Genomic DNA, 27,195 nt, shown 5'->3' on the forward strand with positions numbered 1-27,195 from the left:
GTATAACAGTCTTAGTTTTTCTGATTTGTCGATAGGATGTCTGCTTTAGACTAACATACATTCTGCGTACGCTATATTTAATATACATGTATATAAATAGATCTGAGAAACACGAAAAAACGAAATCTTTTTTCAGGTGCACACGTACGAAGCTCGTATGTACTTACAACTTATCATAATATTTTTTTTTTTTTCTTAATATATATATATGTATATATATATGAAATATATAGGTACATCGTAATCTGTCGATTTTACTTAAAAATTAGCATTTAGGACGAGCACTTAGATCATGTTCGAACTAGGATGTAAAATAGATTCAAATAATTGATCGCAATGCTCATCTTTAGTTACAGGTGTGAATATATAAAAGTAAGTTAATGACTAGAAAATAACAATTTAAAGGTACGTCGATTTGCACTATAAAAGATTTCAACTATTCCAAGTTAACTTTGAAATAAGAAATACGCTTAAAAAACATTCACCTCGAACAACGATTACGTAGCTTAATTTCGAACAAGAAATTCGACTTACCAATTGACATTCAATTACACCGTGTATCGGTCGATAGAAACATTCGATCGAATCAATTATCTATTCATCGAACGTTCAAGATTGCATCTTACACATATTAAGGGTACAGTATTACCCCTTTAAGCGGTGAATTAATAAACTCATCTATTCAGGAACACATAATTGCTTTTACGATGAATAATTTCGGAAATAATTCGCTAATACAATTTCACCTGCTATTTATACTGTTTCAATACGGACGTTTGAGTAAAAATGAAAAACGAAAGATGTGGATAATTTCTTGAACGGGTTAAATTTGTAATATGATGTTTCAAGTGCTGTTTTCAATTCTTAATAATATAACTTAATGATATGTACACATACATAGGTGAACATATTAAATTGGTACCTGCTGGTAATTTATCATCTCTATCACATAAAACGTTGAACAATACAAAATAGATGGTTCTATCCCCTTCTAATTAGCATAGAACCGGTGTCTCACCTAAAGAGAGTAACACTGTAGCCGTCTAAAAACTAGGTGAAACAGTAATTGATATATACTATCGCGAATACATTAAACTCCCCCACTTTGATCTCTCACGAACACAATTATTCTATGCAATAGTCTGTCAACGTGGTTAAAGGATTTGAACGGAAAACACGAATATACGAACGACGATAAATGGATTAATCTTGCGGTCGAGCCGACAAATGTATCTGTTAGAAAATGCGCCCGTGTGTGTATGTAATGTATGTATGTATGTATCTGTTTACGAATATGTGTCCCTTTTCATCCTCTTTTTTTTTTCCTATTTTGCATCTCTTTAACACGTTCGCTACCATACGTTGAACTTTCTCCTCGGGTCAAGGTATATTTTTATTTCTCGTTAAAGGGTTGACGGTCGAGCACGCGGTACCGCGTGATGACAAGAGACGGTAGCGGAAGTGTAAAGAAGAAATTATTAATCATCGGCGAATCGACTATGCGCTACGGTATCTCATTCGCCGTTTTCCGTGGCCACGATTCATTATAATTCGCGAAATAGATAACGATCGATACAAGCGACAATCGAAAATAGTTGCACGAAGAAGCCGCGTCTATGATTTATAAAATTTTTTTTTTTTCTTTTTTTCTGCAAGACAATAAAATCGCTGCCCCCCGTGTATTTCGGTATAATCAAGGAAGACATTGTGATTGTTCGTTCTTCAATATATATATACGTATATGTATATAATATAATATATATATATATATCCCTCGATTCTCCCTTATCTCCGCTTGTTACCTCCTCGTTACGTATATTACACAATTAGGTTGTTCATTTCTTTTTCTTTCATTCTTTCTTCCTGTTCCTTCGTTAAATTATCCTAAAGCAATTGACTTTTTATTAAGGAATGATTTTGTGCATCGTACAAAGGATGCATAGTAATGTAGCTAAGGGCCATCCACGGGCCCTCGAGGATTCAGCGATCGGCGCGGGTTTTATTTCCACTGGAACAACCAGATTTCGCGTTAGAGAATCAATCTGGTACACTGGCGAATGATGGTAAAAATGTTTCTAATAAATGTAATTATCTGATAAACTAAAAAACGCTACTGGTATAATTACTTATAAATGGTATAATGATGTAGGTGTAGATATTGCATCGCTCATCGTTTGCCAATGTATTCGCAGCGTGGGATGTATTACATCCGCGAATTAATTTGCTAATTTCAACAGTTTTGAGTGCATCCTGATTGGCGTGGGCCGTAGAGATTTCAAGGGAAAGAAAATGTCAAAAGGCACTGCTAACTGAATTTCGATTGGATGCATTCCAGAATGGAATTAATTTGGAAAATATTTCATTTCAATATAAAAAATATTCAGAATATAAAATATTTTATATTACGATAGAAAATCTATAAAATTGATATGAAAGGGATCATGAATATTGAGTTGTTCCAGTTTTTAATTGGAATTCTTTTAGAAATATTCAATGACTACAGAGAAATTTTCTGTAACAGTGAAACTGAATTTAAATAAAATCCTTTGCAATAGTGATTACATAGACATATGTGCCCCACACATTCTTTGTTCAATTTCATTTCAATAATTACAATATATTGATTGCTGCAGAATTGTAACTGTAAAGTATTATAGAAAAAGTGAAGTGATTTGTACATATGTATTTGGGTAGAATCGATCAGCGATCGATTACATAGTTTCAAAAAATAATATAAATAAATAGGTCACTCTGTACTGAAAATGTATCTAAAGTGAATTTTTCGATAAATTAATTACACGAACATATGATGCGCGAGTTTATTCTTTGCAAATTTAATCGATTTCATTAAATATTTCTTCGGATCGTTATTAATATTAAAACAAGCCAAAGTTAACTAGAGCGAGATTCGCTCTAGAGCCAACTCTTTTTCAGTCATTTCCGGTCAGACTGGAACTGGCAAAAAAAAAAAAGAAAAAATCGGCCATTCGTTGGAATTTTTACCCACTAAACACAATGGCGCAAGAATTTTTTCACGAAATCTAAATACTATAGCCCCCTTCTCAAGATTTTCAAGCTTAGATACGGGTTGGCTAAAAAGAAGCAGTATAGGAGGCAGGTTCTCGTTGTTAAGTTAAAGAGAAGATAATTCATAAAAGTGCAATGTACGAAATCATTTAAGGATTAAATAATTACCCGAAACCGTTTCCTCCCTGACATCAGCGTACTGTTCCTGGTGCAACGGGTAATCCGGAATGGTGGAATAACAGCTGATCTCTAGATATCCGTTCTCCCCTGCATGCAATGCGGAAACCTCTATCATTAGTTTCGCAGTCGCGGACATCAATTGGTCCTTGTGACGCGTGTGAGGATAATGATTAACCAGGCTAATATCCACCTGACGGAACACCCGTTAACATTAACAAAATGAACAAGAATTTTATAAATATAGGCGATCATCAGAAATTGCATTTTCAATCCTCAGTCATTTATTTGTGGAGATAAGAAATTAATAGAATATTTGATGATGTTAGTAATTCAAAATTAACACGTTTACGAAGTAAAAGGTTGATCGATTATTCGTAATATTTACTCACCTCCTTGCCGTTTATATACCAAGTCAAGTGAGGAACTGGATGCGCAGCCGAGGAGGTGCAATTCGCCTCTAAAATTTCGCCCACCATGTACATTCCTTTCTTGAATGTGATTTTCGGGTTTTCAGTCTGTGGTACTGTATAATTTCATAACACTAATTAGAACACTATTGTACGGTCTGAAAACCAGGTAAGAATCGTTCAGTATTTTTAAACTTCATCCAATCTACCGTTTATATTTTTATTTTTAAATTTAATAGGAGAAAAATTAATTTTTCCCGTGAAAAATCATTTCACCTTCGAAAAATTACCTTTGTAAATATATTCTCCCCGTATTTGCTCGTATCTATTATTGGTATACGACCGCTGCAATTTTATGCAGCTGCCGGTCATATAACATTTTTCTGCTCGAACGGTGCATTATAATTGCAAAGACATCGTGTTTTATCACGATTTTATTGCACGGTATAGACGGAACGATTGTATAATTAGTTGGCCGATCGATGAAAGGACGAATCAGAAGCAGCTTTATTACTCGACATTTTTTAATTTTGTATGAAATCCGCCAAAGGCAAAAGGTAAATTGTTTTTTTTCCAGTCACGATTGAAAACATAAGTGTGTAAGATTCAAGCAGATTTTGTTACGATCAAAAAGAACCGCAAAGTTTTATTACTATTACGTTTACCTCATATGTTTACGTACAGTGAGAGGCAAAAGTAAAATTGAACTAAATAATTTGAAATTTTTCGAGAAGCTATAAAAATTAATTCACTAAAATTTCCAAAAATCGCGACTTTTCACCTCAAAACGATGAAAATACATATTTTAATGAATTAATTTTTATAGCTTCTCAAAAAACCTCCAATTATTTAGTCGAATTTTAACCGAGATATTCTATTTTGAACAGTGTCTACTTACTTTTGCCTCTCACCTTATATCTATTTCATTTCGTTCGTTCGGTTACTCTTCTGGCTGCAAGCATACGAGTGCAAACAGTCGTGTATATGAAGTTTATTGAACAAGTACAAATCGTGGGGAAACTTTTCGAAGTTGGGATTCTTCGTAACAGAAAAAGTAAATCGCGTAATACGAGGAACTGAATGTTTCGCGTTTATAGCAACAGAAAGAGTTAAAAATTCTATATAGCTTTTGTACGAAACTTTGAAATTTTGCGAGTTGCGACCAAATGTCGTAGATTTATGCTCCGCGAGACGAAACGTAGGTTCTTCAACTCTCTCTAAGTGTTATTTATTTAAAAATTTCTATTTCAAAGAAATGTCTTACCTATGACTTTCATTTGAACGATGTCGGAAGGCTGGGCATAAATAGGAGTCGTCATCGAAACCAGACAGGAATACGAACCAGACGCCTCGAAACGAACGTCCTTTAATTTGATTGTCGTGCCATTTGCCATATACTGTAAGCAATCAATAATATCGTTTCGTTAATTTTCCATACAGTTCACCGATTATCTAAGACTTCCCTTAAATAACACGCAACTGTTTTCCACGTACTTGTTCTAAACCCTTCAACATTGTACTCTCGACATTATTATTGACCCTTGCATGCGAGCACGCTCAAAAAGGACATATCGATCTCTTGAAAATAGATCAAACTATTTAGGTTTGATCGTGTACGTGTTAGCAAAGAAAAAATGTGAAAGGGAGCATCGGTGTAATTAGAAAAGAACTAAAGTAGACTTGGCCCTTCCCGAAAATATTGACTGGACCTCTCACCATTCTAAGACTCTAATGTTTTAACATTCTAAAAATATTGATACTATTAATAATCCTAAAAGGCCAGGCCCATCCCACCAAAAAATCCTAATTACAGGAACGAAAGAAAGACAATGGAACTCGTCACGAACACGTGTTTTTATTAAAAGTTCCATGTCCTCTCGTGCACATAACTACTGTCTAAGGATGTCAGTCTAGATATTGTCTCCCGATACGAACATCCGGTTACGTTAATACCCCGCACAATTTCAATTTCCTCTGGTAAATCGTTCGCACTGTTCTCTTCGAACAGACGTTTTTACTTCATTTCTATAATATTCTACAAGGTGTAGTAAAATGTTTCCATTGGAAAGTAATTGTTAATCTTTCTATAAACATGGAACACTTCAGAAACGAGGAAGAACAGATATTTTAATTTTCTTTAAAATTGAAAAGTATGCGAACGAGTATCTGAGTGACTGTAAATTTCTAGCGGAAGAAAAACTTGCAGTTTACAGTGTTCTCCGAGGTTCTCGGAGTAAACCGAGTATGTGAGATGAGCACTTTTCACGGTGGCTCTAGAAGATGGATTAATATAGCAGGAAATGTGGAACGAGATTGGATAACGTCGGCTGAAATTGAGGTGGAAGTACGTATCCTGAGGAAAGGCTGGTATATAACTGTGTTTACGGAATTCATGCTTTAACCACTACCAGAGAATCACGGAATAGTTTCAAATTATTTGTTTAATACATATTACTTGTCTCTTTATAAGCTGTGTAACTCGAATAAATAATGTTCCTTCATTCCTTATTTCGTTAAAACTAATAAACATATGTAGATAATATCGTATAGCAGGTGGTCCGAGGCGAGCCCCTTTATGACATAAAAAAAAGGTACCTCAAATCAAGTTTATAAAATTAACATTAAAGCTCGTATAACTAATTGCACTCTTAAACGCAAAATCGTCTTATGGGTGCCCTGGACCTTGGGGGGCCGGCCCTGCAGTATTGATATTGTTATAGCCGTATAAAAAGTATTAAAGAAGCGGGTGTTGAATATTAAGTAATCGTAACAAAGCGTTGTTCAAGCATCGTCTGGTAGATGAAAGGGTATAATTCTGTTTACCGTTGACTGTTCATCTTTACGGGTATTCAAGCTGCCACGCTTCTCAACTATAATGTCTACTGGTTGGTATTATCGCAGCCGGATATACCGTGGCATAGGGAACAAGGCAAACAGAACAACCCACGCGTTTAGCCGCCGATAAAGTGTATGCGTCACTTTTTCTAGGTTACCACTGACGTTTCGGGTACAATGCACCTTACAACGCAAACTAAATCGTTCGTGCTATGCACGAATAACCCTTTTCAACTTAACACTTTATTCACGGATCACGAAAATTTTCCCTATTCCTATGCTGATTGTTGAACCTTACCATTGTTCGCGAAATTCACCCCTTTCCTTATTAACAATAGAATGCAAGTGTGGTGAGAATTAACACTTATTCCTGCGGTTTTAAGCCGATTCTTTTGTAATTAATAACAGACTGCTGATAGAGTTATTTGAATTTTACTAAATGTTACTGATGACCGATAAATTAAATTGTATTGATAATTAACTAACTTGTAATTATAATCGATGATCAACGACAGCTATATTATATCGTCGATAACGAGATAAGCCATCGGATAATTCAAACGATATTTGACCGTGATATTTTAATATTAATTTTATCGGATCAAAGTTTCGCGTTATGCATACGAGAGCTCGTTCATCTTTCTTTCGACACGAACTGTTTTATGCATATTGTGAAACGTCGAACACGAATACGCTGCGTTCGCGTGGTGTCGCATTAATATTTTATTAAATCTCCTCTAACTTTCGAAACGTAAATATTCAGAGATACGATACGTTCTGTTATTTCGAGTACGGTTTATTTTCAGTAAATAATATCGAGCGAAATTCATAAACTTAATATCTTCATATCTGCATTCACGGTGGGTTAATTTTTGAAAGTTTCATTTCAATTCATTTTATCAATTTCATTTGCTTTATTTTCCCCTTTGTAATTTATACAGAGAAAATTTGCCGATAATGTGGAACTTGTGAAACCTTGAAACTTTCATTATTCCAGTGAGTGGAATGGAATGATATTAATCGGACGAATACCATTCTCTCAACTTCTTTCCATTTCGCTTAAAGAACGCAACAAACAAAGAAATGAAAAGGCTATTTAGATAATGCAGAGTTTAGCCGTGAAAGTAGAATGGTACCGTATCTGATCAGACGATCTTAAAAGTTTGTTTGCCCTAGCAAATAGTATAGAACGAGTTTAGTCAAACTAATACTTTTCTCGCTGATACTTTTCCCTTCCTTATTCTCAAAACAAACAAACAAAAAGATTTCAGATAACGGGAAGCTTAGTCTATCAAGTAGAATAGTACCGTATTTGATCAGACAGCTGCAGAAGGAAGAACTGAAAAGTTTGCTTTTCGAATACCTTTTACACTTCGTTGTTCTGCTTTAATATTTAGAATATAGCAGTTACAGAAAATAAATATTTTTAAATCGTAGAAAAGTTTAGACGAGGAAATAGAACGATACAACATTTGGTCAGAGAGTAGTATGCTTCGTCTGACTAATGTCGGTCTATACTACTTAATTGGAACAAGTAAAACGCATCAAGCAAAAGAAAATGAGAATTTTCAAATAATACAGAAGTTGGGTAAAGAACCGTGTCTCGTTCAGATAGATGCGATAGGAAAAGTTGGGAAGTTTCCACGAGCAAGTAGTATGAAACGATTTTAATCAGACGAAGGGAAGGAAAGATTATAAGGTAAGAAGTAACAAGGAAACTAACAGGAAAATTCGAAGAAAAACATGTAATTTTCTTGTTCAAGGCTCCAAGGCATCAACCAAAATGTGTTCTTTTTTTTTTCTACCCTTGTGTAATTACACGTTAGAAGAAACGAAGGTACAAACACGGTTTCTTTTCAGTCGGGCTTTAAGCTTTCATTACTTTATTACGACATTAGTTCGCGAAATGAAATTTTTTTCCTTTTGCGGCCTGTATCCGAACAACTCTCTAAGAGCCATCATATTAGAGGCATTCAAACACGGGGGATGTAAAATTGCAAGGCAGGCTGGTTACGTTTAAAAGTTCACGAGAAATGGAAAAAGAAGGAAAAAAAAAAACGACGTGTTTCTTTCATCGCCATCGCAATCAAAGAAATAGGTACTCGAACTAATTATTTTCGTATGGAACAAGCAATGTTTAATCCTAAGAATTTCCTTCGAATACCTGAAAATTCTTTTCCATCAGACTATTCTCCTTATTTTTGATAAATTCCTGATTTTATCGAGAAATTTTCCGGATAAATTCGTCTTCGGAAAGCGGAAGCATTCGTCGTTTAAACGGAACTTTATCGTTGACGGAATTTACCACGTTTTCGTTCACGCGACAACCTATCAAAAGCAAAGCGACTGCAAATTAAACGATTAATCAACTAATATTACTCAAACAGATTGATCCACGAACGAGGTAACGTGTCATTTTTATCGACTCGTTCGATTTAAAAGACACCTAGCTATTTTCAAATGCGACATGGTTGTAAATTTTTTTGTATTTGCAATATTTTATCGAGAAACAAAGGGCATTAAATTTAAAAAAAAAAGAAAATAATACAAATATATTCTCGCACATGGGACCACTAATAAACAAAAACGTAAAACAAAATTCAACTACAATTTGCAGAAATAATTTGTACACCGCTTTATGTATTTGTTTTTAATCGATTTTATTGAAGCTTAATCGATCGCAATGTATTCTTTTCACTGGTATTGTTTTCCTTTCGAAAATAAAAATAAAAGAATTGAATGGCCGCTGACTATACAGATAGAAATAAATTTCCAGTTTCCACGTTCCGATACATAAAGGTCGCAATATATATTGTAAAAAGTTTTCGAACAATAGGAAAAGGGGGGAACACGCGATCATTTATCAAGGCATCGCGGAATCGTTAAATGCATTAGACCGATGAATTACTTTTTCATGGTACAATATTCGTGCGCAAGTATCATTAAAGCCTTGTTCTACCGAAGTTATTAATAAGTACACGATCCCAATTATACAGAAACGAAGCAACGCATCAGAATAAAAATAGAATTTTCAATTTTTCGTAATAAAATTCAGCTAATACAAGGTAATATAATATCCTCCAAAAAATAGAGAGATAAATTCTCTTTATCATATATCATAATAATTAAATATTGAACATTTAGACTCAGTCATTAACGGATTAAATTGATGTAAGTAATTAGTATAAATTTCCGTAAGAAATGTCCTATTTGTTGGACTTAATGGCAAGGATAATTATGACTATACAATTGCTTAAAGCAAGCATAATTGAAACACAGAGATGGCACGGGTTAATTGCATCAAACTCACCTCCATGTTTGCGCCGTCTACCCCCCATTTAAGGAACGGCGGTTTCCTATCCTTTATGTATCGTAATATCGTCTTGTCATCCTTCATGAACTCGACTTTATGCAAGGAAGCATCTGAGACACTATGATTGCAATGGAGAACTGCTGTGCTCCCGTAGGTTACATAGCGCGGTGCTATCAGTTGTACATGCACCGTGGAAGTTGCATCTGAAAAATTATCGATAATCACCATTTATCGTTGGTTGATTATGAAATACAGAAAATCTGACATAATTTCATGGCCGAGATACCATACAAATTGATATACTATAAGTGTTGTTATTTGGTATGATAATATATTCAGAAATAATACAATTCATCGCAGTGATTTCCAATAATAATACATAGAATAATGTAAATACATAGAAGATTTGTTAACTGTTCGTTGTAAATATTCACGAATGAATTCATTGTAGATTTCAGTAGATGCATTTTACTCTCGTTCGCAAATAAATTAATTCCACTGGGCTGAAAATATATCATAGCCTCCGATGAATTTTCATATCCCAGGATACGCTAAACGGGAGCATGCAAAATGCTATTCAAAGGGAAAGCCGCTCGCGAGGAATAAATCAAAGCGTTGCGGTGGAAAATGTGCGCGAAAATCCGTGCCGGTATGGCCACTTGAAATGGACACACGAAATAAAGCCACGGTCTGAATTCGAGGATAATAACCAGTGAAAAATAATATTTAATTCATCAAATCTCAAATGTATCGTTACATCCGGTTAAAAATAACGCTTAAACACATTCGCGCGTACGATTCTAACGCTCGAAACTTGCCTCGTTACCATTCAACAACGAAACGCTTCACTCGCTGCTGCAACTTCGTTAACAACAAAATCATTCATTAATTTATGCATGAAATAAAACGAACATTTCCGCCACGATTTATGGTGCGGAACATTAGATGGAATTAATTTTGTTACCATTTTCTAATTAAAAATACATGCTGAAGAGTATTTCATTTCTCACGGAGTGGTAGAAAAATAACTTGGGTCAACGTCCTAATTCTTTATTAGACTAACAAAAAAGCGATCAATTTCTTGGAAATCAATGCTTTTAGGATTAATTTCCTAGTGGCTAAATTTAGCGATCATTAGATATTTGTTTAACCTTTCGAACGTGATATTAATTTAGAAATACATAATTTAACAACTTAATACCGTATCCTCGGGAAAAGTCTGCCACGTCAGTTCAGAAGAAAACTGATCCAATTACAATACTCAAACGCATAAAAGCAAAAATTAAACGATAAACATACGAGAAATTATTTTCAATGAAAGTGTTAATAACATAATAATCAGGCTCGATAAGAAGGTGTCTATTAATTCGCCAACGATGTTCATCGATATCTAGGTCGACTCGGAGGATCGTCAATTTCCTGTTAACTTCCAGCGTTAACTCGTTGGGCAGATAGGATCTTATATGATTTGTTGGACAGAAAATGAGAGGAAGATCGCGAATAACGCATTGAAAAATACGTTCGACGTAATAAAAGCGTACGGAAGAATGGAGAGGTTTCGGTTGACTATAACTACTTGTGGCAGTACCCTGTTGCTGGGAGGTGTTACTGTATCGATCACTGGAAAGCGCGTGTTACCAACACGGGCGCACGGTATTCCAGCGGTTCAAGACGTTCCGAAAGCACCATATTCGAGGACAACGGAATCATAGAAACGAAATCGTTCCATTTTCCGAACCACCGTCGCGTAACACTTGAGATTTTTAATGGTTTTTCACTCGCATTTAAACGGTCGTTCGAGGAGTCGCAGAGATCCCCTCAAAAGCAAGCACAAAACTTATTTTTTATTTTCTAACCTCGAGTACTCTTTAGCGGATAAAAATGTTGGAACTTTCAGGGACAATAAAATGATGTATAATTTATAAAAAATTGTACAAATCACTGAATTGTACAATCTGAACATCGAAAAAAAATAAACACTATGAAAAAGAAGGTATAGGGTTAAAAGAGTGACGTTTAAAAAAACCGCGAAAAATGTGCACGCGTTTCTTTGATCACTAGGTAATTCCTTTGAATCACTTAATTAGAAATCTGATAAATAATACGACCTTGTAGAAAAATGTATTAAGTACGATTGTTGTAATTGTCTCCGATAAATTTTCTATTTATTCTAATAATACAACTTTGTGTATTAATTTGAAAGAAACAATTTACATGAATTGCACTGTTATATGTACCAAATGTCACTAAAGAGTTTGTTTACTCTCGTACTCAATGGAACGCTAGCCCTTACGCAAGCCTTCATTCAAACTCCACAATATACAAATTATCACACGTTATTAAACATAAATTATAGAAAAAAATGATCAAGTAAACTAGTTTATAAATTCCTTTGTATTTTAAGTAGTATGACACTTAAAATTATAACGAAATAATTCTTATTTTCACTGTCTGAAAACAGAATGAACTGGCCGGGTGGGTGTTTACGATTGCGTATAACTTACATGAAAATAACTGGAAAATATAGACGAGTACGAATTTTCTCCAATGTGCTGGTTGACGCGGCATTGTCGTATGAGCTTTTTTATCTCGAATGTTACTGTGTCTACGTTACTTAATAGGAAAAAAACGTGCTTCTAGTTTGTACAGTGATGTGCCTTTAAACTACACAACTTCGAGCCGAGTCGGCGCTACAACTGACGAAGCTTTTCGATCGTTCGACCACCTCCCATAGAATGTAATACGTAGAACAGAAACTCACTGTGTTTATAGACAGTACTATTCGTTCAACAAGAGAACATACCTGTTTTGCGCAGCTCAGGGACGCCTTCTACTCGTACTCCTAGCTTCGTGACACTTCGTGGTTATATACACGGTAAACACAAATATATCTGTCGAAGTAACAACGTCAACGATCGAAGAGTTACTGAATATGAGACCAACGGGTATACTGGGCTCGGTACTACGACGCGCATGCGCAGACGAAGCATGCTTCGGCCAATGCGCAAACGAAGCATGCTTCAGCCAATGCGCAGACGAAGCATGCTTGAGCCAATGCGCAGACGAAGCATGCTTCAGCCAATGCGCAGACGAAGCATGCTTGAGCCAGTGCGCAGAACCAATGAAAATTCGTCGTATGACAAGTATGAGTTCTTGTTGAACGAATAATAGGTTTAAGGTTTTCATGTAAACTGTACAAAGTGTATTTGAGTATATTTACATCCAACATGATCATGCACAGAAGTGTTATTTTTCTATTTTTCCTTATTGTCAATATATCAAATAAGTACGTAATTGCCGAAAACGATGAGGACACATCAACGGAGCTATACATTATCGAGGGAAAAGTTTTTCCATGGGAAAACGGTGCTTCAAATGGATGGCAACTTATGACACACGTCATGGCTAATGGTGGAGAGCATTATGGTTTTTTGAGGTAAATTGACTATATATCTAAAATTATCAATAATTAAGAAAAGTATTTATCTACGAGGGACAATAAAATTTTTTTCAAACATCAAAACTATGCAGAATAATGTTTCTAAAACTCTATATAGGTTAGGATTAGTATTATCTTTTTTGATACTTTTAGGGAGGATGGCACATTTATTATTTCTAATGTTCCATCTGGATCCTATATAATTGAAGTTGTAAATCCAAATTGTGTCTATGAACCTGTAAGAGTAGAAATTAACTCAAAAGGAAAATTCAGAGCTCGCAAAGTTAATTTAATTCAAACAGCCCAAGTAACACAGGTTCCATACCCATTAAAAATGAGACCACTAACACCATTTCGTTATTTCCAAGTCAGAGAACAGTGGAGAGTAACAGACTTTTTATTTAATCCAATGGTATGAAACTTATTATATCATTATTAATATATACTTGATGTCACGAGAGTCCATAACTAAACGCGCAGGTTGGAAGATGGTGGGGGAACGCAGTGATGGTGGGAGAAAGCGATCCGCCAATCGCTATTCACTTCCGCTGGAAGTATCACCAATCAGAGCGACAATGCGCAGAAAAGAACGAAAACTGGTCTTTTCGTAGTTATGGACTCTCTTGACATCAAGTATAGATAAATGAAATTGTATTATATGTTTATTTTGTGTTATTTTCATATAGGTATTAATGATGATACTACCATTCTTGTTGATTATGATTATACCAAAAATTATGAATGATCCTGAAACTAGAAAGGTTGGTAAAATAGATTTATAAGATAAATTTTTATTTGACTTCAACATTGTTTTCTGTTTTATTGTTACAGGAAATGGAACAGTTAAATAATTTTACCAATTATAATATACCAGAAATGTCAGAAGTAATAACATCATATTGTTTATCTGGAGGAGAAAAACAAAAAACAAAAGCAGTAAAAGCTGCAAAAAAGAGGCAATGATTTAAATGTCTTTAGGATATATATTTGCACTTTTACTCTAGTCTTTTAATTCTTAGCTCCATTTTAGAATATAAAATTATGCCTCACTCTTTTTTGAATTCCATGTAACTTTATAATTGAAGAAACAACAGTGAATCATACAAAATATTATTTTAATGTGTAATTTAAATATAATTTATAAAATTTTGTCACACAACTTATCACAAGTTAGTTGTATAATAAAAATGTTTTATAAATTGCTGTTGTAAAATAGTAAATTTTAAGCAAACAAAAAAAATACATTTTGGAAGATGTTAACAAAATATACTTTTTATGTTTTATATAGTAAATATTAATTCAAATTCGGATTCAAAATCGTTCGGATGCACGTATATAAAGTGTATGTAAAATACACAAATTGAATATAACAAAAGAAAAATTATTTGGCACTAGATGAATCAGTGCTTAAAAAACCGTGTTTGTAGTTAAAATAAAAAGCGTATGATGTTAAAATTGCATTTATACTTATAGTATTCCTTTAAATGTTTGTATATTTATTTTGTGTACCGGATGTGTTACGCCAACATTAGCCAGCATTTTTCTAGTAAATATATGAAAAAAAAATAAAACAGGAAAAGTTTTATTGTTTTTCATAGCTAACATAATATATGTTCATAAATATTTTATATTTGTACATTTTTCGGGAAACGGAGATGACCTTTACCTCTTTTAAATAGAACTGCTTATTGTATCACAGATTGTTTCTTTCAATTCAAAAATCTATTATTACTATTAATTTATTATTTACATTTAAATATTTAAATTTTTAATTTTCAACATATGTTCTCTAGCTGCTTTAAACTGTTCAAAAATATTTTCTATATTAGTCATAAATTTATCTGTACTCAGATGTTGAAGATACTCTAACTGATCTCTATCTTTAGCAGAACTAGTTTGATGAACAATATTCATATTTAACTTTATATTACCACTTGGAGTGACATTTAATTGTGACTTACTTAACATTTTACCTTCATGTCCTTGAGGAATACCACAGTATGTTATATCTTCCAGTTCATAAGTACCACCTGTAAAAAACCTTCTAAGAGAATTAATAATACTTCCTGTTGCTCTCCATGTTGGAATATTGAATTTATATGAACCAGGTAATACAGGCAAAGGTAGACTAGCATAACCTTCTGTACGATACCTGAAGTTTTATTTAATTTTAAACATCTTTATATTGCATTCAAAAACCCAGTATTGCATTCATTATACCCAGTACCTGGACCAACTGTCAAGGGATATAACTGATAACAATAATCTTGGCCAGCATGGTACAGTATCTTCTGTTTCAATGCTTGCTGAATGAAGATCTAGTGACATCTCTGTAGCATAACTAAAATATGCAGAATTATTTATCAAATTACATCTCTGGGTTCTTCCAAATAATCTGTCCTCTTTATTTGTGCTCCACTGTTCTGGTAAGTTCATTTGGTAAGAGACAGAGAGTCCATCAAAGAAAAAATTATGAACCGATAGAATATCCAATTTTATAAAGAATTTGTATACATCAGGTGATGTCAACTGTATACCATGAGATATTTCTGCTTCCTTGTACATTAATCGGTTCCTGATTTCCTATATCATAAATTATGTAAAAAACAAAAAATTCTATTAATTTATACAATAAATATTAGTATCAAATGAAGTAAATACATATTTTTTTACATAACATAACATTGGATGATAGCACAAAATAATTGCACGATCATTACTAGTCGGAAATTGTACGAAAATTAGTTCTGTGTTAAATGATACTATTGCTACAAACTCTATATACACGTGTAAAAAATACAAACTCGTATGCCCGCATGTGTAGGTATACGTATATAGGTATACACACGTATGATTCAACAGACAAGCGTGAAGTATTCAAACAGCCATTCATCGCTATAGAATTTCAGTTGCGTTTTGAAATCACACCGGTTAACTTGCTTAATTGTTCATCATCCGCGTGTTCAGTATTGTTAATAATTTGTAAAACTTTATTAATACCTAACGTATAATAAAATGATAAGCAATACTCAATTAATTATTAACACGTACATGTTTCCTAAGCGTGTTTTAACCAAATGTAAAATAAAACAATTAAAATCAGTTTAGTGTGACAGTTGTTCAAGTATGAAAAGATTACTGGTGAATTTGATAAATTTTCATTGAATTCAAGAAACATGTTTAGTCCGCAACGAGTGATGAGACAAATCTCTGAAATCTCTTATGTAGGGTACGTATCTTTTGCAAAATATTTTTAATCTTTTTTTTTTTATTTAATACATTCGAATGAGTAAACTTGAAAACCTACGCAAACCGGTTTATAATGACAGATCCATTTTAAATAAACTTACTCGTCGCGCTTCATTTTGTTGTTGTTGCAATTCCAATGACGATGGTTTCTCGGAAGCATGCTCGAGCCAATAATTAAATTTAACACCATTGGAATTCGCGATAATGTAACAATGATCGTCCGTAAAGTCAGGATTGATTGACAAAATTTTGTGCAACCCGTCATACGTAATGACACACAATACCGTTTCCATATCATCGTCAGAACTTGTTAAGGTTTTATCTCGTTGAGATAAATCAACCATGACATACATCGTAGAACGTTCCATGTAATGGTAATGGTTTATACGAATCCTTGTTTTATTAGGTACATCATCCAGCACTATTTTATTATACCTTTCCTGGAAAGGTTTACGATTTTGCAAGGCCGGTAATGCAGTTTGATTTCTGATCCCTAATCTTGTCTTACACGGTTCGGTCAATAATTCATTCTCCAAGTAATAAGAATCATTTTGGGTGTATGTGTACAATAGAGAACCTTGAATATCGTTATCTTTGATTTGTTGGTAATATAGTTTCTGTTGTTCGGTCAGACAATTGTTCTGGTCACTGTAAAAAGTCGCTTCAAACGGGCTAAATACTTTTTCTTGCCAGCTAAAAATACGATCCTCTTCTTCAAGAAAATTCGAGTCTCTGGTATCCCCTTCGTTTTCGAGGAGATCTGCAAGCAAAGGCCTTTGCTGTACGATTTTGACTCTGTAACAATAAACACGCGAAAGGTAAATACAATTTAGTAGGTAGAAACAATCTCTGCCAGATGGCTACGGGATTTAATTCTATCGACAGATCTGCCCGCAAGTTTAGCCGGCTAAACAGCACAGTTGTTTCTTTACAATTGTTTCGACGATCCAAGTTAATTATATCGATTCAGATAACATGTAAAGTGACTCATTGTCAGTTAATATCGGATAACTTTTTTAAGGTCATCTTCCTAGATCACCTTAGGATTTCCCGGGATTCCCGTAACAATAAGACCGAATGCTAATCGTGGGAAATTCCTTCGTCTACCTTTCCTCTTATTGTTAATTAAGAGATTATGATATTGCGACCGATTACGCTTATTGAAAATTTTTAACTTCGTCGAAGATCTACTTCCAAAATACAAAACATCGTACTTTCATTACTTTCCCCACTACTCTTGTTGCCACCACTTTTTGGCATCTCCTTCACCAATCAAAATATAAACCAGGTTGTAATTATAAAAAAGGGAAGACATCATCTTTCAATTAAGAGAACACATTCAAACCAACCACACCTTGTATTTTGAAAAATGAACGAGAAAAGTTGGTGATACTTCGACGTTCGAACAAGCAGCCGCGACCGTCATCAACAGGTAGATAACAATGAAACTTGGTCGGTCATAAAGTGATATCGTAGTGAAAAAAAGGTGTACATGATGTCCTAATAAGACATTTTTTCTAATACTGAATTTCTCTCAAACTATTTTATCATTACCTTAATTTAAAATTACCGATAGGTTCTTTAACTTTATAATTGGCAGCAATCTTTTTCTTTCGTATTTTGTTTGGCATGTTTATTCGAAGAACCTTCAGACACTCGTGCAAAAGGTAAACTAAAAGTCTGAAGTCTAGAAAGCAACCACTAACCACCGACAATCGTAAGCGAATGCATTGTTTATCGATTTTCTTGTTGCTTAGTAACTAGTATAAGCCACAAATGACTGAACTATACATTTATATGGTGTAAGATGTCCAGTATTGACTATGTATGTATTCGATATTGTTTTAAGGCAATGATGATAGATTTCATTGATAATTTTCAAGATATCTAATACAAACAAGTGAATTTTTGTGACTTCTTTAAAAAATTAAATGAATCAGCAAAAAACGATTCTTCTTATTTGCTGTAACTTGTAGATTCGAAGATTATTATGATTATACATACTTCTTCTGATAACAATAAAAATTCCTTTGTGATTATTTTAGACTTCAATTAATCATAACTCATATAAAATAATTGCATGATCCAATTTCCGTTTATGTAAACAAATTCTCTAAACCGATACCCATTTTTAAACATACTTTTTCGTTTGCAACTTTTTGCAATTCCAAACTCTGTACTTTTGTTCAAGTATGGATAATTAGCAATCAATAAAAATTAAAGTACTGTGTTGACAATCAGTAAAAGAATGATTACAACATTCTATCTTGCGGTACTTTCTATTTGTACGATACTTTTGGTCGTTGAGTTCACCTGTTGCGACGCTGGCGACTTTAACGTGCAGCATTTTCAAACATATACATATCCTGTTCTGCGTGATGAAACGAATGTTTCTATCCTGATTTAATTGATCGTACAGTAATGGAAAATTTTTTTCAAAGATAATTCAAGTTATTATATCGATTAGAATCTTCAAGTGTACAGGTATAATATATGTGATATTTATTGATGAATGAAGTATGTTTATATACCGTGTATATAATAATGAGAGTTGGATTTAACGTACATTGTTGATTGAATATGTCATCGATGCTACGTAAGTTATCATCGTCGACTTTCCGAATAGTTCATCGATTGATAAGATAAAATAGGCGTGCACCATTGAAACAATATTGCTCAGAGAAAATGACTAATTTATCCGTGATATCTTGACGAAGCACCTTCGACTGTTGGACGGATGTCCGTACGCGTGTTTAATATATATAGGTGTAACTCGCATCGCTTGCTTATTCAAATAATTTATTTATCAAGTAAAGGTATAAAATATACAAATATATTTTCTTACTTTTTTGATACTCTTGTAATTAAGTTTAATTTCTGTTTTGTCAGGAAGTATACTTAAGTTTAATTAAGTTTAATATTGAAAATTGTTTAATATAAGATTTAATAACAATAGCTTTATTGTTAAGTTGTGTTCTGTTATATTTTGCAGAGGTTTCAAACTAATAAGGATGTCGACTACTCAAGATGGGGAATCGGGTATAACAATACCATTACAATATAATAACTCTGTAAGAATTGATTTTTATCATTTTCATTATAACCTTCATGAATTCTATACATAATCATTATAACAAGTAATTTTTTTCAGCATTGGAAGTCTATATTTGAAAAATATGATCTTGACGGTGATGGGAAAATTTCTTACCAAGAATTAAGAGCAATGATACGAAGTTCTGCTTATTCTAATGATATTCCAACCAGAGTTGTTCATCTAATAATGCGTAAGGCAGATTTAGATGATTCTGGATATTTAGATTATCCAGAATTTATAGCTATGGTATCCTCATTTTTATTTCTTTTATATTTATGTTATACATTGTTGTGAAATTTTTATATTTTATATTTAAAATTAATTTATAACATTGTAGCTAACAAAAATTTATATAGCAATTCAAATCATTTTTTTTTTCTAGATTCACAGAAAAGATATGCAAGGTGTTTTTGGACATCTTGTACAAAGATATGTACAATCAATGGTACCACAAAGACCTAGTACTTTACATTTAACACGTTCCAGTGATTTTCCTGATGGACAGTATGAAGAAGAATATACTTGTAACCCTCCAGCACTAGCCATGATAATTATATCAATATTAGAAATTGTTTTATTTTTGTACGATGTGATCGTATACAGAACGCCTTCTGTAGAAGGACCAGCAGCTACATTATTTATTTATAATCCACACAAAAGGTATCAAGCATGGAGGTATATAACATACATGTTTGTACATGTAGGGTATGTATTTCACTTTGCATTACCATTAAGTATCATGTTTATACGACGAATTAATTAAGAATTTTATTCCCAACAGGGTATTTCATCTAGTGGTAAACTTACTTGTACAAATAATGTTGGGTATTCCATTAGAAATGGTGCACAAATGGTGGAGAGTACTAATCATATATCTAGCTGGAGTAGTGGCAGGATCTCTTGGTACATCCGTGTCTGACCCTAGAGTATACTTGGCGGGTGCATCGGGTGGTGTATATGCATTAATAACTGCTCATGTTGCAACTATTTTAATGAACTGGTCTCAGATGGAGTTCGCCGTTTTGCAATTGTTAGTATTTCTTGTTGTAACGTCCGCTGACATTGGTCAAGCAATATATAACCGTTATGTATTAGCAACCGACGACCAAGTTGGATATGTTGCACATTTTGCTGGTGCTATTGCAGGCCTACTTGTGGGCATAAATGTACTTCGTAATCTTGAAGTGAAAACCTGGGAAAAAGTTGTTTGGTGGGCCAGTATTATTACTTACACTGCACTCATGACAGCTGCCATTTTCTGGAATATTTTATACACTTCTCATTACGAGTAGTTATTAGTATTAACTTTCATATATTTATTTTTGGTGTTTCCTTTTTTTTTTTTTACTGTAAATAGAGTTTATGATCTTGCCATGATACGAGCAGAAATGGATATAAATTTTGTCATAAAAATAGTTGAAGAAACATAACAAATTAACGTGTTACATATTTGAATGAACAGATTACATATTTTTTAAATGTATTTATATACAACTGCATTTAATACGCACAATCGTTTAGGCGAATTAGATATCTGTGATAGAAAATGCCTTGACAATAGACACTGTTAATTAAGAACTATTTTGTTAGAAATAATTTGTTAATAACTCTTCAAAAGTTGTATGAAAAAAACCAATGAAGAATGACAAATTTTAAATTGGAGAAACATTAATAAGTTATTGTGGTATTAATACTGCAATATTTTGAACATCTTTACGCACAACCGAGTAATTTTCTTATTACTCATAGTATTTAACTTTGAACAATTTTTACTATTATGATAAATTTTAAGTATTATTGATATGAGATAAATTATCAAGAATTTTTACGTAATAAGTTACTACATTTCATTGTATCATGTATTTATAATTCACGATGTCATGTACCTGATTCGTAAATTACTAACGAGTTGCAAAAATAATTTGATTATAATGTATAAGGCCCAGATGTTGTCCTTTTGTATATTGTAACGTTAAAACAACTTAAAATCAAACAATAACAAACAATAATATTATAAGAGTGCGTTGTGTGTTTTTACAGTGTTGAAAAAATCCTCAAGTACATTATAAAAAGAAAATATTTTTTAAATATTAAAATGAACTGCTAGTTTAAGAAGTATTGTAAAAGACGAACACTGAAGTGAGTGTATTGCTTCAGAAAGATGTTACACGCTAGGTGTACTGAGACGATCTCAAGAGATAGGGTAGTTTGTGCATAAATAAAAAGGAAACGTAATTACAACGAACCGTGTTGAACAATAGATGAATAAAGAACCTCATTTAAAGAATTATATTTGTTACTGGTATTTATATGGTTTTTTGCATGTAAGTGCTTTTTATGTATTATCTCGTGTACGTAAGTTTTGTAATAAATATCAAATATTAATTAAATTTCAAAAATGCTTTCTCTCCATTTTTTTTAGAGAAGTCTATCATTTTTGTTTTTAAAACTTTACGTCCTTTCATCGACATATTGCGCTACCTACCACCATCATTGAAACTAATCTTAACCCTAAAGTGTACTGATAGTGTATGAATTCAACAAATATATATAAAGAAATAATAAGAACGCATTATAATCCATCATTAATTTAAATTTACTGAAACAAGTATATGTAATGTTACGTGATGAAGTATTTTTCTTAAAGTGGTGTATGACATTTTAATAGAAATTTTACATTGTATTTAATTTCTATAAATCATGAATAAATTACGTTTGTGTTTAACAAGTATCGCAACTTTAAACGCTATAAATTATGGAGGTAAGAATCTCAACTGTAATATTCATTATGCTTTATGTGACATAAAATATGTATTATATGTTAATTTCAAGAATAGGTTGCAGACACTTTAAGCGATGGGTAGCTCCAACTCTGAAAGAAATATGTAAAAGAAAAGAACAGTTACCTCCTCAACCTGAACCAAAACGAAGTACTTTTATAGAATGGAATAGAGAAGCAGAATTATATGCATTTAATCAAAGACTCAAAGAGAAATTTGATATGGAAAAGCTAAATCAAGCATTTATACATAAATCATATATTCTTCAAGAATTAAAGAAACAGGAGGAAATGGGAATAACAGATCCCAAACTTGATATACAAGATAATAGAGAATTGATTGAAAAAGGCAAAGAAATAACTTCAGAAATTGTAACAATATATCTCAATATGGCTTTACCAGATCTTCCTGAATCAGGTTTCGTGTATGTGTGAAATATATTGAATATAAATTTTTATAACACGATCCTTTCATTTTGATATATATGTGTATAAATGAATTTATTTTTAGGTCATTATATGACCACATTATGTCTCAAGAGATATTGGCCAAAGCATCCTTACACATTGGAACAAAGGACATTATTTTAACTGCTGTTAGTAGATATAAATTTATTTTACATTGAAGTACTTAAATTATTTTACTCATTATATATTGTTGCATAATTGTGATTTAGGAACATCCAGCAAGCGAAGAAACATTAGCTCAGACATTTCTAGCACTTGTTGGAGCACTTACTGAAAGTACAAATAAAGGTCATGTCAGTGATTTTGTTCAAGATTTTTTAATAACAGGACTAGCAGACAAAGATCTCACTGAAATATGGACTCCAGCAAAACCATTTGAAATGTTAAGTGATATCATGTCTACAGAAAGGAAAGCATCTATAGAAGCAAGAATTATTGGACAAGCTGGAACAAATACTATTTTATCAGCATACCATGTTGGAATTTATATAGATAGAGAATTTTTAGGTTCAGGTAGTGAATGAATTAAAAATAAATATAAATAATAAATATCTTATAACTGACAGTTTATGTTATATTTTCAGGATTTGGGCAAACTATTGAAGAAGCAAAAAATGTAGCTGCTACTAATATACTATCTGCCATGTATGGTATATCAGAATCCAGTCAACCACTACCATTTACCAATAAATATTTGTAAATATAATTATTGTATAATAAATAAATTAATATAAATATGTTTAATATTCATTATTTAAAACAATCGTATACATATTTACCTAACCTATACTTTTATTAGTTTCATTTAAGGAAACAAATCATCCAAATAAAGTAGTACAAAAGTAAATAAATACTAACAATTAAAATTCATTGTTAGTAAAAAGGAAAAATATCACGGCGTAAGACACCTTTTAAACATTAAAGGTTATATTATCCTATCTTTGCTGGCATCTTGCAAACGCACCAAAGTATACGTAAGTAGTTCATAATAAATAACTATATCACGAATTAGTAGCAGTTCTGATATATGATCTACAAATTTTGTGCATATGGGAAAAGTATTACCATATGTGCATTATATTATTTATATAAATTGATATTTAACCAAATTCTTTAAATTGTTTTCTATAATAAATTTACATCTAAATAAAAATTGTTTTATAATTAATTGTAATTAATTAAATATACGTAAGAACCATTCTATTGCATTCATAGAATTCAGGATATTTAATATGAACAAATGTAAAAAAAAAAAATGTTAGTGAAAATATAGCTGTTTTAATTTTTTCCTTAGAAGAATTATGTACCAATTAAAAATATTTTTGAAAAATAAAATAAAAAGTTAAGTGCAACAGCATTTAAAGGTCGTCCAAAATTTTTCTATATCGGTCGCAGGTATAATATTGATTACTTATGATTCATACTATCCCCTTTAAGGTGGTTCATCCTTGTCCCCATCCGCACTCCGCCGCTCTGAGTTTCCGCCACTTCTACCGCCTTCTCACTCTTTCTCCTTCTCTCTTCATTTTTGTTTTTCTTTTTGTATGTTCGTCTCACTCTTTGTCCTCTTCATTTCTTTTGCACTTCAATCGTTTCTTTCTGTCCTTCTTTCCTCCCTCCCCCTTCTCGCTCTTTCTCTCTTCTGTTTCCTTTTCTTCTTTTTTCTTCCTCATTTATTCACTCACACACGCTCATGCGCGCGAACACACAAATATACGCAATCGCACGTATTATCCCACTACTTGCTCTATTCCTGCGTGTAACGACTCAATGGCGCTGCCACACCCTTTCGCCATCGAGTAATCAGTGTTATCGTTTTATAGTTCCACTTCTGTTATTATTTCTCGGTATAAAGAGCATAACGTATCGATTAGAGATATTTAGAAACGTCAGGAACCGGTGTACTCGTTTCAACGAAATAATGAAAAAGAAACAAGAGGCATGATTTCCATAAAATGCCGAATAGTAGAATGAGAAATGATACAGGAACCAATTTGCGTGTAGTCTACGCCCCTGACGAGGGGAACTACCCAAGTGTTACGCTCACTTATTAATGAAACTCTGCCACCGTGTAGAGCTTGTCGAGCTGAATACGCCTATACCCCATTTTGGGGGCAGACGGTTAATTGTTTAAAAGATATTAACAATTACAGCTAGTTACTCCTTACATTCTCAAGTATAAGAACTCACACATAGAAACAGTTAGCGCCGCGGTTGAACACATGACTCGCAAGCTAGAGGTCCATGGTTCAAATCCTTGGTTTTCAACTTTTTTTTTTAATAACAGTTTCTTTCTTTTTGAGTACCTATTATAGCTGTGCTATAGTCGTTGCATTTATTAATAATTCATTACATACGTTGCACCTTTTATAGAATTTAAATTATGTTTTCTATCCAGTACACACATTAACATCGCTACGGCATCATAAATTTACACCCGCTTATTTGTTATTAAATAAGATCAAAACTGAAATTGCAAGAAATAATTGTGTGTAATGGCAAATAAACATACGATGCCGTATTGGATGGAAAACATAATTTAAATTCTATAAAAATTGCAGCGTATATAATAAATTATTAATAAATACAGTGACTATACCACAACTGTAATAGGTAGTCAAAAAGAAACAAACTACCATTAAAAAAAAAAAGGCCAAGTAATCAAAGATTTGAACCCTGCATCTTTAGATTGGGAGTCGTGCGGTTGACTACGGAGCTAACTCTTTCCACGTGCGAGTTTGTTATACTTCATAATGTAAAGAGTAACTAACTTTAATTGTTAATATCTTTTAAACAATTAGACGTCTGCCTCCAAAATGGGCATAGGCGTATTCAGCTCGACGAGTTCTACTCGATGGCAGTTTCATTATTACTAACTGAGCGTAACACTTGGGTAGTTCCCCTCGTGAGACATTGATGTTGGGACCTCGTTTTTCAGACACCATATTCTGTTCCTCTCGAAGTAAATTTAAAATTTGCAGCCTGAACTACAATCGTACTGTTCGTAAGATAAAGCGATAGCTCGCTGTAAACATTACTCATTCAGATATTTTAAACTATTACTTCAATTGAAAATAGTCTACAAGTTTTTACACTATAGATCCAATTATATAATGTAATGTCGTATGTTAAAGTCTTGTAATTATGAAGAATTTCTGTTTCATTTAAAATGATCATATTTTACAATATAGTATATATTTACTTCTTTGGCAAATGAATAAATTTTTATAAATTATTTATACTGAAAAGATTAAAATTTGTTTCAATGTGAGTACAATACACTGTTATGAAGATTCTGTGTACCTTAAATACTAAGGTATTACTATAAGATTCCAGTGTATTTATTAATTATAGAATGTATTCTAGTATGCTATTCAGACGCGTAGAGGTGTAAATAGAAGATGCATGACGCGTTAGCCGAACGGAACTACATCACTGGTGCGTATATAAAATACGTATATTTAGAATATGTCAAACGTTTTCCTGAAATTTCAAGAGATTGGTGGAAAACTTCGTAGCCTGTTTAAGACTTGGTAGATCTCTCATTCTCTTGTGTATTTGGTCCCCTCTCCTTCTTTCTATCTCCTCCAACTCGGTAAAACGGGATTCTTTCCTTCTCTGGTCTGCCGTTCTCCGTACACTCATGTGTTGGTGGATTGCCTGGCGTCCATGAAGCTTTTTGCGACGTTGCCATACGTATCCCAGTAATGCATCGTTGCCGAGCCTTCTTGCATTCTATTTCGCTCCTTTACGTTCGTTCGTACTTTTCCTCTGTCTCTGTCAGACTTTCGTACTTGCGCGGCTAGGATCAACCATATACCCTCCTCCGCCAACGGCCGACATCCCTACCCGTACTATTCACAACCCCCTCGTTCCCTTCTCTTCATTTCTCTACTCTTCCCTCCCCAGCCCTTCTCTTCCCTTCTACCCAGCCACAAGGCAGCAAGTTTGCTTGTGCCAGATGCAGTGCCGTATACACCATTTTATCTTAGGTTTTATGCATATTTGTGAACGAATAGTTTTATATAATTTGTACGTAACTACCAAGGCATTTGAAAATTGAACCAAGATATTAATTTCACTAAAACGTATTCCACAATCATATAGTACATTAACGTGTACATAAACTATTCGGAAATTAGTGTTTATAAAAAGTTCATACTGCTGATAATGTATCATGTATAGCTGGAAATGCATTGTTTTTAAAAGTGTATTACGATTTTCACAAGATGATTAGCGTTTTTATTTCTTCAAATTCGCTATATTAAATTATTTTGTATAATTCCTATTCATGTTCAGCTTTAAATGCATTAAAAACTTATGAAACCAGTATAATCAAATGAAACATTACAATGCTGTTCGTTACTGAAATTTATTTTAGAAATTACGGTTAATATCATTATA

General features: G+C 33.0%; 5 protein-coding genes across 11 annotated transcripts; 3 read left to right on the forward strand and 2 right to left on the reverse strand.

Moving 5' to 3' along the window:
* Positions 1–170: 170 nt before the first annotated feature.
* Positions 171–12,476, reverse strand: LOC117611778 (uncharacterized). The gene is made up of 6 exons (XM_034340049.2): positions 12,267–12,476; positions 9,760–9,965; positions 4,879–5,011; positions 3,597–3,730; positions 3,196–3,397; positions 171–2,008 (listed from the first exon to the last, which is right to left on the reverse strand). The coding sequence occupies exons 1-6, from the start codon at positions 12,328–12,330 to the stop codon at positions 1,905–1,907; spliced, it is 843 nt and encodes a 280-aa protein (XP_034195940.1). The 5' UTR covers positions 12,331–12,476; the 3' UTR covers positions 171–1,904.
* A 438-nt stretch (positions 12,477–12,914) lies between these two features.
* EMC7 (ER membrane protein complex subunit 7) lies at positions 12,915–14,303 on the forward strand. Its single transcript, XM_034339759.2, has 4 exons — positions 12,915–13,198; positions 13,355–13,613; positions 13,888–13,962; positions 14,033–14,303. The coding sequence occupies exons 1-4, from the start codon at positions 12,990–12,992 to the stop codon at positions 14,162–14,164; spliced, it is 675 nt and encodes a 224-aa protein (XP_034195650.2). The 5' UTR covers positions 12,915–12,989; the 3' UTR covers positions 14,165–14,303.
* Positions 14,304–14,392: 89 nt separating this feature from the next.
* Mks1 (Meckel syndrome, type 1) lies at positions 14,393–18,136 on the reverse strand. The gene is made up of 4 exons (XM_034339748.2): positions 18,005–18,136; positions 16,552–17,245; positions 15,429–15,784; positions 14,393–15,353 (listed from the first exon to the last, which is right to left on the reverse strand). The coding sequence occupies exons 1-4, from the start codon at positions 18,079–18,081 to the stop codon at positions 14,954–14,956; spliced, it is 1,527 nt and encodes a 508-aa protein (XP_034195639.2). The 5' UTR covers positions 18,082–18,136; the 3' UTR covers positions 14,393–14,953.
* Positions 15,919–21,887, forward strand: rho-4 (rhomboid-4). 7 transcript variants are annotated; one of them, XM_034339749.2, is made up of 5 exons: positions 15,919–16,430; positions 19,443–19,521; positions 19,602–19,790; positions 19,927–20,249; positions 20,326–21,887. In XM_034339749.2, the coding sequence occupies exons 1-5, from the start codon at positions 16,378–16,380 to the stop codon at positions 20,834–20,836; spliced, it is 1,155 nt and encodes a 384-aa protein (XP_034195640.1). In that variant the 5' UTR covers positions 15,919–16,377; the 3' UTR covers positions 20,837–21,887. The 7 variants fall into 7 exon arrangements, with proteins under 7 accessions (XP_034195640.1, XP_034195647.1, XP_034195644.1 ...); XM_034339756.2 differs by lacking the exon at positions 15,919–16,430 and adding an exon at positions 17,130–17,268; XM_034339753.2 differs by lacking the exon at positions 15,919–16,430 and adding an exon at positions 17,302–17,882.
* A 278-nt stretch (positions 21,888–22,165) lies between these two features.
* On the forward strand, positions 22,166–23,615 carry mRpL44 (mitochondrial ribosomal protein L44). The gene is made up of 6 exons (XM_034339757.2): positions 22,166–22,305; positions 22,382–22,748; positions 22,835–22,919; positions 23,001–23,304; positions 23,376–23,487; positions 23,591–23,615. Exons 1-6 carry the CDS (start codon positions 22,245–22,247, stop codon positions 23,598–23,600), a joined length of 939 nt encoding a protein of 312 aa, XP_034195648.1. The 5' UTR covers positions 22,166–22,244; the 3' UTR covers positions 23,601–23,615.
* The last annotated feature ends 3,580 nt before the right edge of the window (positions 23,616–27,195 follow it).

Source organism: Osmia lignaria, chromosome 10, assembly GCF_051020975.1.
Source record: "Osmia lignaria lignaria isolate PbOS001 chromosome 10, iyOsmLign1, whole genome shotgun sequence".
Lineage (NCBI taxonomy): Eukaryota > Metazoa > Arthropoda > Insecta > Hymenoptera > Megachilidae > Osmia > Osmia lignaria.

Coding starts and splice junctions, on each gene's coding strand:
- LOC117611778 (XM_034340049.2), bottom strand. CDS start 12,330: ATGCCGCGTCAACCAGCACATTGGAGAAAATTCGTACTCGTCTATATT. Junction 9,966..12,266: donor TATTTTCCAGTTATTTTCAT/GTAAGTTATACG, acceptor ATAATTTTTCAG/ATGCAACTTCCACGGTGCAT. Junction 5,012..9,759: donor TAGACGGCGCAAACATGGAG/GTGAGTTTGATG, acceptor GATTGCTTACAG/TATATGGCAAATGGCACGAC.
- EMC7 (XM_034339759.2), top strand. CDS start 12,990: ATGATCATGCACAGAAGTGTTATTTTTCTATTTTTCCTTATTGTCAAT. Junction 13,199..13,354: donor GAGCATTATGGTTTTTTGAG/GTAAATTGACTA, acceptor TGATACTTTTAG/GGAGGATGGCACATTTATTA. Junction 13,614..13,887: donor ACTTTTTATTTAATCCAATG/GTATGAAACTTA, acceptor ATTTTCATATAG/GTATTAATGATGATACTACC.
- rho-4 (XM_034339749.2), top strand. CDS start 16,378: ATGTTTAGTCCGCAACGAGTGATGAGACAAATCTCTGAAATCTCTTAT. Junction 19,522..19,601: donor CATTACAATATAATAACTCT/GTAAGAATTGAT, acceptor AATTTTTTTCAG/CATTGGAAGTCTATATTTGA. Junction 20,250..20,325: donor TACATGTTTGTACATGTAGG/GTATGTATTTCA, acceptor TATTCCCAACAG/GGTATTTCATCTAGTGGTAA.
- Mks1 (XM_034339748.2), bottom strand. CDS start 18,081: ATGCCAAACAAAATACGAAAGAAAAAGATTGCTGCCAATTATAAAGTT. Junction 15,785..16,551: donor AACAAAATGAAGCGCGACGA/GTAAGTTTATTT, acceptor TTTATGATATAG/GAAATCAGGAACCGATTAAT. Junction 15,354..15,428: donor TCCCTTGACAGTTGGTCCAG/GTACTGGGTATA, acceptor ATAAAACTTCAG/GTATCGTACAGAAGGTTATG.
- mRpL44 (XM_034339757.2), top strand. CDS start 22,245: ATGAATAAATTACGTTTGTGTTTAACAAGTATCGCAACTTTAAACGCT. Junction 22,306..22,381: donor AAACGCTATAAATTATGGAG/GTAAGAATCTCA, acceptor TTTCAAGAATAG/GTTGCAGACACTTTAAGCGA. Junction 22,920..23,000: donor AGGACATTATTTTAACTGCT/GTTAGTAGATAT, acceptor ATTGTGATTTAG/GAACATCCAGCAAGCGAAGA.